The 16,448-nt window shown below is 41.0% G+C and overlaps 1 protein-coding gene across 1 annotated transcript; it reads left to right on the top strand.

The window, feature by feature from the left end:
• The first annotated feature begins 7,381 nt into the window (after positions 1–7,381).
• LOC123486104 (C-type lectin domain family 4 member E-like) lies at positions 7,382–13,283 on the top strand. Its single transcript, XM_045217304.1, has 5 exons — positions 7,382–7,385; positions 7,575–7,658; positions 8,901–9,070; positions 9,345–9,478; positions 13,103–13,283. Exons 1-5 carry the CDS (start codon positions 7,382–7,384, stop codon positions 13,281–13,283), a joined length of 573 nt encoding a protein of 190 aa, XP_045073239.1.
• The last annotated feature ends 3,165 nt before the right edge of the window (positions 13,284–16,448 follow it).

The raw sequence follows: 16,448 nt of genomic DNA, 5'->3' as shown, positions 1-16,448 counted from the left end.
GAAAGGAGAGAGCAGGCCTCCCTCACCAAAAAAATAAATAAATATATAACTCTCCCAACTTCCACGTCAGAAACTATAATTGTTTCACTGAACCACCCGAATAAAACTCTCCCAACTTCCACTTTAGAAATTAGAATTGTTGTAAACTACAGCAGACTGTTATCAGTAGCTGTAATTAAGTACAGCAGTTTCCAACCACCTAACGTTAATGCCTCGGATGAGGTTAGAAAAACAGCTGAATGGTAGCAGCTAGCTGGCTCAATCACAGGTACTCTCAAGCATGAAATAACATTGGAAACAGCTAACCACAGTTGCTAAAAGTTACCGGTAGGTACCCTCTAGCTAGCTAGCTTTGTTGGTCCAGGTAGTGGGTAAGCTAGCCTCGTGCTTCGCCTGGGCTCCGCCGAATAAAAAATCCTTACCTACAATAATTACCTACAATAATAACCTACAATAACTACCGGAGTAAGCTACCTATAATACCAAACTACAATACCTACCTACAATCTAAATACATGGTTTAAGCTTAACTCAACACCATATAAGAAGCCAAGCTTACCTTTCATAACGCAGCAATGATTAAACGTTGTGTAGCTAGCACAAAGATATTGTATTTAGCTACCACAGCCTGCTGGTAGTGTTGGCTAGCTAGCAATGGCTGCTGTGTTGACTTTGTTTGAAAAAACGGCGTCGCTGTGAGCGAATGTAGCTGGCTAAAAGGATATTGTTTTTAGTTGCTACCGTTGCTAATAGCAACTCGCCAGCTAATCCAGGAGGTGAGTTAGCGAGCTAGCTTCGTGCTACATCCGGCACCGCCGAATACAAAAGTAACCTACAATAACTACACAACAGCTCCCCGCAACAGCCCACGATGCCTACCTATACTACTTAATAATATACAGCCATAACCATTTTACAAAAGACTTACATGTTAAAAATGAATATCTACTGTAAAAAATATTTTGGCAAAATACTTAGACAGTAGACAATATTTCAAGTCAAAAGTAAGTGAAGTTTAAAGGTACACTCAGCGATATGAAGTATATGCAGAAAGTAAACAGCACATTGGTTCAATTTCCGCAACAACTAAGAGCGTTGAAGCATGAGGCTCAACTTCTCCACGGTTTTGGTCTCATGGCTACCACGCTGTGAACAGCGTGAAGCGAACCCGTGCACATGTGCAGATACTTTGTGTGATTGAGTGAGAGTAAAGTCTTGCATCTCACTCATCTCAATATTTGTGGTGCTACTCGTGGCAACGTCATTTCGCTGAGTTTACCTTTAATATAAAAATAAGCATTAAAGCTGCATTATGTAAATATACATTTTTAATAACAAATTATAGGTACATGTTCCATCTTAATTGTTATAGTAGGTCGACCAACCAAGTATTAACACATCTTAAGTATTTTTAATATGAATTAAAAACGGAAAAGATTCACGTACTGTATATCCACCTACATGTAAAAAGCATGACATTATGTAAAATACAACATTCTAAAAATGCAACAAATTCCAGTTGTATAAAAAAACAGGCACTACACTCTTGTTTAATTAACAATCTGAAATAAAGAGAGGTAAGTGTAATATTTCATGAAAATCAACATCAATCAACAATTACAAAGGAAAGCATACAAGCCAGCAAAAGCTGAAAATGTCAACTTACAAAATCATTTGTAAAATTATATTCAGTGATATTAAACTGAGTAAACACTTTCATATATAAATGGCAAAAACTTTACAATCATAAAAATGGTTATTCAGCTTACAGTTTATACTGTAATGTTCACACTGATGATTCGTTCTGTTAGATGACATCATCACATCGTATCTGGTCTTGAGGAGATTTGACTGTTGAACACAAACCTACAGGAATATAACGGATGGAAAGTAGCATTACAGTTAAACTGATCCAACTGCTCTTTCAACTCTACACAGCTATAACATGTACTCCATCAGAGAGCACGACATAAAGAAGGAGATTATCAAGCTGGATAAACTGATTGTAAATACACTGAAAGAAAGTTCTCACCTCGAGCCCTGCAGCATTTCACCGTCATCATGATGGACACCAGTAGAAAGGGAGACACCACCAGTAGACCACACAGCAGCCTGGGCAGAGAGATGGAGACAATGGAACCTGGAGGGACTAGCAAAACACATGTTTTACCATCAAGACACTTGAACCCAGACACTGCTCTTCTGACCTCTCACTGTCACCCAGCTCTGGTGATTCTTCTTCATCAAATTTACACCTATAGAATCCTTCATCTGACATGTATACTGCGAGGATGGTAAATTCTCCTCTGGTCTCATTCTTGATGAGTACTCCATCTTTATAGAAATCAGCCTTGGGGTTAGGATTTGTTTCTTGATATCTAAATGTACAGCTCAGAGTCTCAGAGTCTTCTTCAGAAAAAACAAGCAAGTGTAAAAAATCATTGTACCATCTAAACCGCTGTGAAATCTATTTTCAATAAACAGAAATATTGTATTTTCAGCTGTTTGAAGCTGGTGTACGAAACTGAAAGTAAAAGACGTAAAAAAGAAACTTAAGAATGGGAAGCATAGAAATAGGACACATAGAACAGATCTACCGCTTCTTAGACATGCTTTCAATTAGAATTTGTTTTTGTTTGTTTATTTAACCTTTATTTAACTAGGCAGGTCAGTTAAGAACACAATCTTATTTACAATGACATATCTATAACTCAAATTTCTATGTGAATGTGGTCGGGTCGCCCAAAAAGTTACATATTGCAGCTTTATGGAGTGACTCTCCCATAGACACCAATGCGATAGCAGCTGGGTCTGGTCTGCTTAATTCATTGACTGACTGTATAAGAACCACAAAAAAGGAGCAAGTCAGATGTCTCGATTCATCTTCCATCTCTGTTACTACCACTGTTGATGACAACAAAAAGAGATGTGAGTCAGTGCTAAAATGTCATGATATTGTTGTCAGATGAAAAAACTATAATGTGTTGCATGGAGAAGACATGTTGAGATCCAGAACCATCTAACTGAATGGATAACATTCTCAGTTGTCCACATAACATTCATATGACACTGTCTGTGCATATTGTAGTGTACATCCAATACATTGCTCTAGGTGTCTCAGCAGTTCCATTATTCACAATATGTACAAGTCATGCTAGAATAACACAGTGGGCTATTGTGCTATTTGTAAAATGTATTGTAGGACATGGTGATACAGAAGTAGCAGTGGTGGTAGTAGTAGTATATTAAAAGTAGTAGCATTAGCAGTGGTAGTAGTAGCAGTAGTAATAATAATAGTAGAAGTAGTGGTGGTGGTAGTAGTATATTAACAGTAGTAGCAGTAGTAGTGGTAGTAGTAGTAGTAGCGGTAGTAGTAGAAATAATAAAAGTAGTAGCAGTGGTGGTAGTAGTAGTATATTAACAGGAGTAGTAGTAGTAGTAGTGGTGGTGGTGGTGGTAGTATTATATTATCAGTAGTAGCATTAGTGGTGGTGGTAGTATTATATTAACAGTAGTAGCATTAGTAGTGGTAGTAGTAGTAGCAGTAGTAGTAGTAGTAGTAGTAGTAGTAGTAGTAGTAGTAGTAGTAGTAGTAGTAGTAGTAGTAGTAGTAGTAGTAGTAGTAGTAGTAGTAATAATAATAATACAATTAGTAGTGGTGGTGGTGGTGGTAGTAGTATATTAACAGTAGTAGCATTAGTAGTGGTAGTAGCAGTAGTAATAATACAAGTAGTGGTGGTGGTGGTAGTAGTGGTAGTTGTAGTAGTATTATTATTAGCGGTAGTATTAGTAGTAGTGGTGGTGGTGGTGGTGGTAGTATTATATTAACAGTAGTAGCATTAGTAGTAGTAGTAGTAATAATAAAAAAATTGTAGTAGTGGTGGTGGTAGTAGTATATTAACAGTAGTAAATGTAATGTAAATGTAGTAGCATTAGTAGTTGTAGTAGCAGTAGTAATAATAAAAGTAGTAGTGGTAGTAGTAGCTCTGGATGAGAGCGTCTGCTAAATGACTAAAATGTAAATGTAGTAGTAGTAGTAGTAGTAGTAGTAGTAGTAGTAGTAGTAGTAGTAGTAGTAGTGGTAGTAATTGAGTTTCAGACACATTGGTTCATATTTGGTCATTTTAAAACTATGAAAAAGGATCAAACGATGAATACCTAATCTGAACACACCTCACCACATCATTTACCTGCCTTGGACAACAGGCTCCATAGACAGTATGTAGATATGAAAGTAGTGTAACTGTCACCGGTTATTTAAATAGATTCACAGAAAACAACAGTTTCTTCCTCAGCTGTCAGTATCGACATCCAAGAGAGCCCACAAAAAGAGTCAAATTATGAAATTATTATTATAAAACATTATTTGATATATGATGTTATATATTATATTAGGAATATAGAAATAATGTATTATCTGCAGTCTCTCTTTAACCATCTATCATGAATGATACTTAACTGACAGATAATGTTATATAATTACAGCTAGCTAGAATCCTACCTACTGTAAATTCTACAGGCCATGTTTGAATTAGCATGACAAGTCAACTGTCTTGGCTCTGCCTTTAGAGATGGCATCAGTAATACAGTTCAATGACAGGGTTGATAGTTTACAACATATTCAAATGAAGTTCTAGTTTACAACATATTCAAATGAAGTTCTACTTTACCACATATTCAAATGGAGCCCAGAGGTAAATAGGAACTGAATGTTAGTTTTTTACTGCACCTCAATACCCCTTACTCAACATTCTCCTGGGACGTGTGTGTGTGTGTGCATGTTGTTTGCATAACATCCTGTGTATTCCGTAACAGTTGTGTTTGTGTATTACGTGTGTGTGTGTGGTTGAGCTAGAGAGCAGGAGGATCCTGGGAAAGGTGAGGTGTGTGTGTGTTACAGTTAGCTAAGGGTTACATTAAGTACCCCTTATTTAACCTTATGACCTTATAACCTCTGACCCCCACTCCTTTTCCAGGAAGTGAACCTGACGCTAGTGACCCCTCTCCCTCAGTGGGGTCAAGGCTGCAATCCCTGAGGGAGGGTCTAGGAGTGTTCCCGTGGTGACCCTGGCGTGTCTCTGTGTTCTACTGCTGGGTCTGGCTATCACTCTGGGAGTCCTCTGTGAGTATAGAACCATTTTACTGAACCCTGACCCTTTTACACTACTGAACCCTTTTACACTACTGAACCCTTTTACACTACTGAACCCTTTTACAATACTGAACCCTTTTACACTACTGAACCCTTTTACACTACTGAACCCTTTTACACTACTGAACCCTTTTACACTACGTATCCACCATAGCTGCTGGCCTGGAACTCTGCTGGAAAGGACAATGTGCAGAGAAAATATCCAAGCCAGCCCAGACCAGTACATTTCCGGTTGGTACGATAGTCTGAAACAGAAGAGAAAAACAACTACCCTCCATCTTGTCTCCTTGTCTCTGTTCCAAATGCTTCCAACATGACTAGTCTTCATGCTGAGGAAGCTCGCTTTAACCAGATGAAAGAGAATCTAACAGGTGAGAATATCAATGATCAAGAGCTCTTTACCATTATAAACTTCTTATATACATTTGGAGAGAATCCTTCATATAAATCATTTAGATCCTGGTTCGATAACGGGCTGTGTCTCAGCTGGCCGCAACCGGGAGCCCCATGAGGCGACGTACAATTGGCCCAGCTTCGTCCGGGTTAGGTGAGGGTTTGACCGGCCGGATCGTCCTTGTCCCATCGCGCTCCAGCGACTCCTGTGGCGGGCCCGGCGCATGCACGCTGACACAGTCGCCAGGTGTACGGTGTTTCCTCCGACACATTGGTGTGGCTGGCTTCCAGGTTAAGCATGCATTGTGTCAAGAAGCAGTGCAGCTTGGCGGGGTTATATTTCGGAGGAAGCACGGCTCTCGACCTTCGCCTCTCCAAGTCCGTACGGAAGTTGCAGCGATGGGACAAAACTGTAACTACCAATTGGATATGACGAAATTGGGGAGAAAAAGGGGTTAAAAATAAATACAAATTAAGATGAATTTGTCAATGGGGGACTGGCTAAGATTAAAATACTGCTGTTTCACTGTAATAGATAAATAAAATATGATTTAATTTTAATATGACTATGGTTAGATAATAGGTCATTCTAGCTTGGACAAGGTTTACTTTCTTACTTTATTGTTAGATATGTAAATAAATGAATGTTATTCATCCGTATTATTTGCTCTTTCATAACAGGGAAACTGCATGAACTGCAAGACAACTATAAGAGACTGCAGAATGAGAGCCACAACATAACAGGTAGGTAGTCTAGAGCAGGACTCTACTGACATGGGACTGACTAGCTGCTGTTCTCCTATTCATATCAGAATATTGTCATAACATATCTGTAATTATTGAAGTGCTTTTAAAGGCTGGTCATGACACACATTAACACCATCATCCCAGACAGCCTAGACCCACACCAATTCACATACACTACAGATCCACAGATGAAGCAATCTCAATTGCACTTCAGACTACCCTCTCCCACCTGGACAAGAGGTGAAATAACTATGTGAGAATGCTGTACATAGACTACAGCTCAGCGTTCAACACCATAGTACCATCAAAGATCATCACCCAGCTAAGGACCCTGGGACTGAACACCTCCCTCTGCAACTGGATCCTGGACTTCCTGACAGGCCGGCCCCAGGTGGTGAGGGTAGGCAACAACACCTCCACCACGCTGACCCTCAACACGGGGGCCCCTCAGGGGTGTGTGCTTAGTCCCCTCCTGTACTCCCTGTTCACCCACGACTGACCCACATTCACATACACTACATACACACACACACACAAACATAACACACACACGCAGACCGACACAACAAAAACACACATACATACACATTACACACACACACTTTTATACTCATAATTTGCTGCTGCTGCTACTCTGTTCTTTATTTTACTCTTATTATGATCCATCCTGATGCCTAGTCACTTTACCCTGCCTTCATGTACATATCTACCTCAAATACCTCAGCATATTGATCTGATACTGGTACTCCCTGTATATAGCTCCATTCTTTTGTATTTTATTTTATTCCTCTTGTGTTACTATTTTGTTTTTATTTTAAACTCTGCATTTTAGGGAAGGGCTCGTAAGCAAGAATTTCACGGTAAAGTCTACACCAGTTGTATTCGGCGCATGTGACTAATAACACTTGATTTGATTTGACATACTAATGTAAAGGGGAAGTTGAACCCAATTTAACTAAAACTTCTCATTTCAATACAAAGTTCCATGTTATCAAGATTAGGATTACATTTACACTGCAGTAGTATTGCTTCCCCAAAACATGTTTCAATATTGTATATGCTATCATTGCACTGTATATGAGGAAGGACATGGGTTTTTCTTGACCAGGGAAATGTCCTGGCCCTAATGGAAATTTAGTCATATGAGTGTGGTGAAGTGCATTGGAAAGTAATTTTATACTTCAAATGTTTTGTTTGCCAACTACATACCTTTTGTATTATGGCCTTAATTCAACAGAACTACACTGTATTCTAATTTGTTGTAAATCTCTTCTGTTCTTAGTCCAGAAAGAGTTGTTATCCTCAGGTCTTCGAGACTGTAAGGCCAACCTGACTAGGGTCAAAGATCTCCTGCCAACCATCCAAGGTCAGTTCAATCCTCCCTATGTACTGTGGTTGTGACTAGATGGATTACAGCTACAAATGAGATTACCATACAAATAAGAATGGAATCATGGATTCATGGAATATAATCATTCTTATACCTATGGATTTCCCATTTAACTACTGCGAGAGTTTGGACATAAGTTTTGAAGCCAGATAACGACTCAGAGTAGGATATAACTTTTTGTTGCTATGGCGATAGATAGCTAGATGCTAGCTAGAGGTAGGGCAGCAATGTGCAGATAGCTGGTGGTCAATATGTACAGAGTTTCAATTTGAAAAGACCACATTTAGGATGCATTGGCATTTAGCAGGACAAATTGGCTTGGTTATATTGTATCTCTGCACTGGCAATTTATTTGAAACGTTATAGTTGATTTCCTACCTCCACCGGAATGTGGAAAGCACGATTACATGATAGGATAGGATGTATATGATTAAATGCATTATACACTGTTTGTTTACCTCAATATTGATTTAGCTAGCATTGTGAAGCAGTGTCTACGCATACAAGCAAAAGTTCATTGATATTTCATCAAAAATAAACAATCGCCAGTAAAACTATTCATTTTTACTTTGAGAAAATCTAAGTGATATCCGACTCCGACTCATCATCTGGCTTCCAAACGCAAGTCCAAACTCTCGCAGTGCTCAATGGTGAATCTCGTCCGTAGCTGTACTCCATCTAGTCACAACCATATACTCTAACCTATGACAGAATGAGCATGGATGTCCAATGGCCAGTAGTTCAATTATAGGATATGTGGTGGAGCTGTTCTTCAACTTGTTCCCCAGTCAGCCCAATTCTGATCTTTTTTCCCACTAATTGGTATTTTGAACATAGGAGGTTGGTGGCACCGTAATTGGGGAGGACGGGCTCAAGGTAATGGCTGGAGCGGAATTGGTGGAATGGTATCAAATACATCAAACACATGGTTTCCATGTGCATGATCCCATTCCAATTACTCCCTTCCAGCCATTATTATGAGCAGTCCTTCCCTCAGCAGCCAATAATTGGGCAAAAGATCAGAATTGGGCTGACCGTGTAAACGCGGTATGTCATTGTTTCTCATTCCAGTTATGTCCTTTCTCTTTCAGGTTATCTCTCCCTTAGCCCACAACTCTTGTGCTCTCTTAAAGGGACACACACATTTAACAAGAACATCACAGGATATAGAACTGAAAGTAATCAAATTTCAATTATGTTATCTCTTCTCTCTTCTAGGGAATCAGAAGGAATGTAATGCTGATAGGAAGCCATGTTCTCCTGGCTGGGAGTTCTACAATGGATCATGTTACTACTTCTCTAAAGACAAACTGACCTGGGAACAGAGTCAGTACGCCTGCATCCGCGATGGAGGACACCTGGTCATCATAGAGAGTAGTCAGGAGCAGGTAAGGTTGGAGGTGTAGTAATTAATTGCTAATGACTCTCACATAAAGGTCAGACTTCAAGTTAGGTACAGCCTTTTTTTAGTGTCTCTCTGTGCTTTGCATGTCTGTCTCCATTGGTTGACTTTAGCGGAAAGCAGGCGGGGCTCTCGCTCTTCAAGTTAAAAATATACTTTGTTTAGAATAGTATAAAAAAATTAATGTTCAGCCATCAAGGCTTTCATCAGGATGAGAACCATTGGTCCATTGGTTGATTAACGTGTGGTTTCCTCCATAGGAGTTTATAAAACAGAGAGTGGTGACACTGGGAATTGATCCTTATGAACACAGCCCCTGGATAGGACTGACAGATTACAAGCAAGAGGAAGTGTGGGTCTGGATGGACAACACAACTCTTAATGAGAACATCAAGTAAGGATGTTTTTAAGGCATACATTTGCACACATCTACACACACAGGTAAGCATGCATGCTCACACAAACACACACAAAGACACACAAAGACACACAAAGACAACTCAACTGTACACTCAAAATTAAAACATGGTATACATAGTTCTGTTGTGGCCAAATATATTGGCACTCTGGCACTTTTATTAAATAATTCCCTATTTCTTCTCAAATAAGTTGAAATAGAAAAAAACTTTTGATATCCAAACATTTCTATTGGCTTTTCAACATTGCAGAACCAATTACATTTTTGTAAACTTAAGCAACTTTTTACTGTAAATTTGGTCCAGTCTTTAGCATCAATCTGCTCTTTTTCTTCAATGTTAGAGGGGTGCCCTCCACCAACTGCTGTTTTCAGATCTCACCATTGATTTGAACTGTGATTCAGATATGGACTCATCACTGCCAACTCCAGAACAGTCCAGTGTTTCTTCTTGAACCGTTCCTGGGTGCTTTAATTTTTTATTTATTTTTTATTTCACCGTTATTTAACCAGGTAAGCCAGTTGAGAACAGGTTCTCATTTACAACTGCGACCTGGCCAAGATAAAGCTAAGTAGTGCAATAAAAACAACACAGAGTTACATATGGGGTAAAAAAAAAACATAAAGTCAGAAATACAACAGAAAATATATATACAGTGTGTGCAAATGTAGCAAGTTATGGAGGTAAGGCAATAAATAGGCTATAGTGCAGAATAATTACAATAGTATTAACACTGGAATGCTAGATGTGCAAGAGATGATGTGCAAATAGAGATACTGGGGTGCAAAACAGCAAAATAAATAACAATATAGGGATGAGGTAGTTGGGTGGGCTAATTTCAGATGGGCTGTGTACAGGTGCAGTGATCGGTAAGGTGCTCTGACAACTGATGCTTAAAGTTATTGAGGGAGATAAGAGTCTCCAGCTTCAGAGATTTTTGCAATTCGTTCCAGTCATTGGCAGCAGAGAACTGGAAGGAATGGCGGCCAAAGGAGGTGTTGGCTTTGGGAATGACCAGTGAGATATACCTGCTGGAGCGCAGACTACGGGTGGGTGCTGCTATGGTGACCAATGAGCTAAGATAAGGCGGGGATTTGCCTAGCAGTGATTTATAGATGGCCTGGAGCCAGTGGGTTTGACGACGAACATGTAGTGAGGACCAGCCAACAAGAGCGTACAGGTCACAGTGGTGGGTAGTGTATGGGGCTTTGGAGACAAAACGGATGAAACTGTGATAGACTACATCCAATTTGCTGAGTAGAGTGTTGGAGGCTATTTTGTAAATGACATCGCCGAAGTCAAGGATCGGTAGGATAGTCAGTTTTACGAGGGCATGTTTGGCAGCATGAGTGAAGGAGGCTTTGTTGCGAAATAGGAAGCCGATTCTAGATTTAACTTTGGATTGGAGATTCTTTATGTGAGTCTGGAAGTTGAGTTTACAGTCTAACCAGACACCTAGATATTTGTAGTTGTCCACATACTCTAGGTCAGACCCGTCGAGAGTGGTGATTCTAGTCGGGTGGGCGGGTGCTAGCAGCGTTCGATTGAAAAGCATGCATTTAGTTTTACTAGTGTTTAAGAGCAGTTGAAGGCTACTGAAGGATTGTTGTATGGCATTGAAGCTCGTTTGGAGGTTTGTTAACACAGTGTCCAATGAAGGGCCAGATGTATACAAAATGGTGTCGTCTGCGTAGAGGTGGATCTGAGAGTCACCAGCAGCAAGAGCGACATCATTGATATACACGGAGAAAAGTGTCGGCCCAAGAATTGAACCCTGTGGCACCCCCATAGAGACTGCCATAGGTCCAGACAACAGGCCCTCCGATTTGACACACTGAACTCTATCTGAGAAGTAGTTGGTGAACCAGGCGAGGCAGTCATTTGAGAAACCAAGGCTATTGAGTCTGCCAATAAGAATGCGGTGGTTGACAGAGTCGAAAGCCTTGGCCAGGTCGATGAAGACGGCTGCACAGTACTGTCTATTATCAATCGTGGTTATAATATCGTTTAGGACCTTGAGTGTGGCTGAAGTGCACCCGTGACCAGCTCGGAAACCGGATTGCATAGCGGAGAAGGTACGGTGGTATTCGAAATGGTCGATGATCTGTTTGTTAACTTGGCTTTTGAATACTTTCAAAAGGCAGGGCAGGATGGATATATGTCTGTAGCAGTTTGGATCTAGAGTGTCACCCCCTTTGAAGAGGGGGATGACCGCGGCAGCTTTCCAATCTCTGGGGATCTCAGACGTTATGAAAGAGAGGTTGAACAGACTAGTAATAGGGGTTGCGACAATTTCGGCGGCTAGTTTTAGAAAGAAAGGGTCCAGATTGTCTAGCCCAGCTGATTTGTAGGGGTCCAGATTTTGCAGCGCTTTCAATACATCAGCTGTCTGAATTTGTGTGAAGGAGAAGCGGGGGGGGCATGGGCAAGTTGCAGCAGAGGGTGCAGAGTTGGTGGCTGGGTTAGTGGTAGCCAGATGGAAAGCATGGCCAGCTGTAGCAAAATGCTTGTTGAAATTCTCGATTATTGTAGATTTATCGGTGGTGATTGTGTTTCCTAGCCTCAGTGCAGTGGGCAGCTGGGAGGAAGTGCTCTTATTCTCCATGGACTTTACAGTGTCCCAAAACTTTTTGGAGTTAGTGCTACAGGATGCAAATTTCTGTTTGAAAAAGTTAGCCTTTGCTTTCCTGACTGCTTGTGTATATTGGTTCCTAACTTCCCTGAAAAGTTGCATATCGCGGGGGCTATTTGATCTAATGCTGTACGCCACAGGATGTTTTTGTGCTGGTCAAGGGCAGTCAAGTCTGAGGAGAACCAGGGGCTATATCGGTTCTTAGTTCTGTATTTTTTGAATGGGGCATGTTTATTTAAGATTGAGAGGAAATTATTTTTAAGGAACAACCAGGCATCCTCTACTGACGGAATGAGATCTATATCCATCCAGGATACCTGGGCCAGGTCAATTAGGAAGGCCTAATTGTGTGTTTGGATTTGTTGTCCTGTTGGAGGACACACAACCTTCAATGGAGACACAGTTTTTGGACACTGGGTTTAATACTGGACTCCAATCTGCTGATTTCATGATGTCTTGCACACGTTCAAGACCCCCAGTACTAGAGGCAGCAAAGCAACCCCACAGCTTTATCAAACCTCCCCATGTTTGATTGTAGGGATGGTGTTCTTTTAATTGAATGCTTCATTTGGTCATCGGTAAACACAGTGCTGATCTGTATTTCCAAAGAGATACAATTTTGTTTTGTTTGTGGCCAGTGAAGAGTCCAGATCTGAATCACATCCATAATCTATGGCGAGAGCTGAAAACAGCAGTTGGTGGAAGGCACCCCTCAAACATTGAAGAATTAGAGCAGTTTGCTGCTGAAAATTGGGCCAAATTGCCAGTAGAAAGGTTCAGAAAGTTAATTGAGGGCTACAGGAAACATTTGTCAGGAGTTATCTTGGCCAAAAGCTCTGCAACCAAGTACCAGCTCCAAGGTGCTAATAATTTTGTCCATGCCATTTGTCTTTATTTTCTAAATATGTATTTTTTCCTTCTGCTGCGACATACTGTATGGAGTAATGGTTTCCCTTCTCCACTTTTCTAGGTACTGGGACTCCAACGAACCAAATAATGGTGGGCCTAAAGGTGAAATAGAAAACTGTGACAGAATTGGTCAACACTGTCACAGAGATAACAATTGTTGGTTTGACTTTCCATGTGCCGAACCATCTAACAGAATCTGTGAGAGTCGTTCAGTCTGTGAAAGTCAGACAGCCTCTCCATAGTATTGCTAAATGTAGTGTGTTGAATGAGTAACCAGCACAATCAGGCACCACATTGTTGGGTAGAATATAGGACCAGCTGCCTAGACACAGATTCAATGGAGATTCCCCATTTAGTGTTTTTAGTCCAGGACTAGGTTTAATCTGTGTCCAGGAAACAAACCCATAATGTATCATTTGGGTTAATGCAGAGTACTAGCTTCATAGCTTTTTGTTTGTCTGAATTCGTGGGTTTTACACACCAGCCAAGCTTCTGGGAGAGCACCATTGTTACCTTCGGATTAGTTCCTCCACATAACCAGCTGGATGTGACAGATCCTACTAAATTGAATTGAAATGTTCTGTTGATATTTGTAAATATGCTTTCTCATTTAACAGACTCTCTTATCCAGAGTGACTTACAGTTAGTGTATTTTAGTAAATAATTAGATGTACAGTAGTATTAGAGAAATTATTATTGTAAAGATGTTATATACTGGTTTAGGATGCATGGTTTAGGACGCATGGTTTAGCCTGTATGGTTTAGCCTGCATGGTTTAGCCTGTATGGTTTGGCCTGTTATCTCAACCTTCTTTCAAGGAATATGTAACTTGTTTGTTGGAGATGGGTTCTAACAATGGGATTAATTAATTCAGCTGTTTTTATAGATGGATTTGTAACAATGGGATTCATTAATTAAGCTGTTTTTATATATTTATTTGTATGTGCAGGTCTAACAGATGGAATTATAATAAATAAACATTTCATGATCTAAATGTTTTACGTTCACAATTTCCTGTGTTTGCGGTTCGGTATCTGAGTCTATGTCAAGTCTTAGTCAATGTAACAACGGGGTCTCTGAGAGGGATGGAGGATAGTTTAGTAGGGGGTCTCTGAGAGGGATGGATTGTAGTTTAGTAGGGGGTCTCTGAGAGGGATGGAGGGTAGTTTAGTAGGAGGTCTCTGAGAGGGATGGAGGGTAGTTTAGTAGGGGGTCTCTGAGAGGGATGGAGGGTAGTTTAGTAGGGGGTCTCTGAGAGGGATGGAGGGTAGTTTAGTAGGGGGTCTCTGAGGGATGGAGGGTAGTTTAGTGGGGGTCTCTGAGAGGGATGGAGGGTAGTTTAGTAGGGGTCTCTGAGAGGGATGGAGGGTAGTTTAGTAAGGGGTCTCTGAGAGGGATGGAGGGTAGTTTAGTAGGGGGTCTCTGAGGGATGGAGGGTAGTTTAGTGGGGGTCTCTGAGAGGGATGGAGGGTAGTTTAGTAGGGGGTCTCTGAGAGGGATGGAGGGTAGTTTAGTAGGGGGTCTCTGAGGGATGGAGGGTAGTTTAGTGGGGGTCTCTGAGAGGGATGGAGGGTAGTTCAGTAGGGGGTCTCTGAGAGGGATGGAGGGTAATTTAGTAGGGGGTCTCTGAGGGATGGAGGGTAGTTTAGTAGGGGGTCTCTGAGAGGGATGGAGGGTAGTTTAGTAAGGGGTCTCTGAGAGGGATGGAGGGTAGTTTAGTAGGGGGTCTCAGAGGGATGGAGGGTAGTTTAGTAGGGGTCTCTGAGAGGGATGGAGGGTAGTTTAGTAGGGGGTCTCAGAGGGATGGAGGGTAGTTTAGTAGGGGTCTCTGAGAGGGATGGAGGGTAGTTTAGTATGGGGTCTCTGAGAGGGATGGAGGGTAGTTTAGTAGGGGTCTCTGAGAGGGGTGGAGGGTAGTTTAGTAGGGGTCTCTGAGAGGGATGGAGGGTAGTTTAGTAGGAGGTCTCTGAGAGGGATGGATGGTAGTTTAGTAGGAGGTCTCTGATAGGGATGGAGGGTAGTTTAGTAGGGGTCTCTGAGAGGGATGGATGGTAGTTTAGTAGGTGGTCTCTGACAGGGATGGAGGGTAGTTTAGTAGGGGGTCTCTGAGAGGGATGGAGGGTAGTTTAGTAGGGGGTCTCTGAGAGGGATGGAGGGTAGTTTAGTAGGGTAGTGTATCTCCTATTGTGCAGTACACTGTGTCTGGTTTGTTGACATTATTCCTAAATTATTTTGCTTTTAGCTATAATTGACTGTCTTACTTCTGTAGTTCTCCATAAAACCATCTGGATGTGACAGCAGTTACTGAAATTGAGATTTTTTAATATGCCTTATCCTATTAATAATTAGACATGCAGTATATATTAGAAAAAATATTATAGAAAAATAATGATAAACTCAGATGACTGGTTGGTTGGTTGGTTGCTGGAATGGTTGGTTGATTGATTGCGTCCAATTCAATAATTCAATCAATTACTTCTCAAGTCATTTAAATGGAAATGCACTGTAGCAGGTAATGGCGCACGTGCATAAATATGGCAGAATTCAGATATGACATCATTGTTTTGTATTATCCACTGAGTTTTTAAATTACGGCGCACGACATGGTTCAATGTGCCAATAAAGCACAATCTACTTTTTCAAATTGGCGGCGTCTTGAAGCTAAAATGTATATGTATATTGTGCTAATGAACATACAAAGAAATATTAACGGAGAGCAATGTAAAATACGCAGAACTTAGCCAAACAAAGAATGTGTGGTAAGTGCATCGAGGCCTCCATCTTAATGGACCTCCTCTATTGTCACATCTATTTTCCATGCAAACTTGATAAATGTTAACAAAAGATCAATGGACACATTAATGGAATTCTAGCTATGGAAAGGTATGGAGGGGTAATGTATCTCCCGTTGTCCAGTAAACGGTCTGCTTTGTTGTAGTTATTCCAGTCTTTGTCCACTTGATGGCGCTGTGTTGCAGCTGGTTTCTGCACGGTGCTGCCAAATACTATAGAACACTGATGTGGCTCTGCCTCAGAAGGGCTCTGTGGTTCTATCCTCTCACCTGCTGGAACATTCACTGGGTTGTCAACTTCTGGAACAACAACCTGTTAGGAGATGAGAAATCACAACTGGTAAATTATCATTTTTTTTTTATCCTGTGGAAACATAAATAATTGTCAGAGAGGGTATCTGCAGTAGCTGTTCTTCTTTAGTGGATGAAGGTGTTTTGGCAGATATGATCCATCCTACAACAACTAACACACCAACGAAGAAGAACACCCCAATAACACTGCCCACAATGGTACCAACTGGTGATGCTGAAGCTCCCCCCTCCTTCTCACCAATACCTGAGAGGTAACACACACACAGTCTTGTACAGCTAACCTTGTGGGGACACACAATTCAG

The sequence above is a fragment of the Coregonus clupeaformis genome, unplaced genomic scaffold (genome assembly GCF_020615455.1).
Source record: "Coregonus clupeaformis isolate EN_2021a unplaced genomic scaffold, ASM2061545v1 scaf1003, whole genome shotgun sequence".
Taxonomy (NCBI): Eukaryota; Metazoa; Chordata; class Actinopteri; order Salmoniformes; family Salmonidae; genus Coregonus; species Coregonus clupeaformis.
Note: the sequence above shows the minus strand (reverse complement) of the source record. Positions and strands in the feature narration are given on the sequence as shown.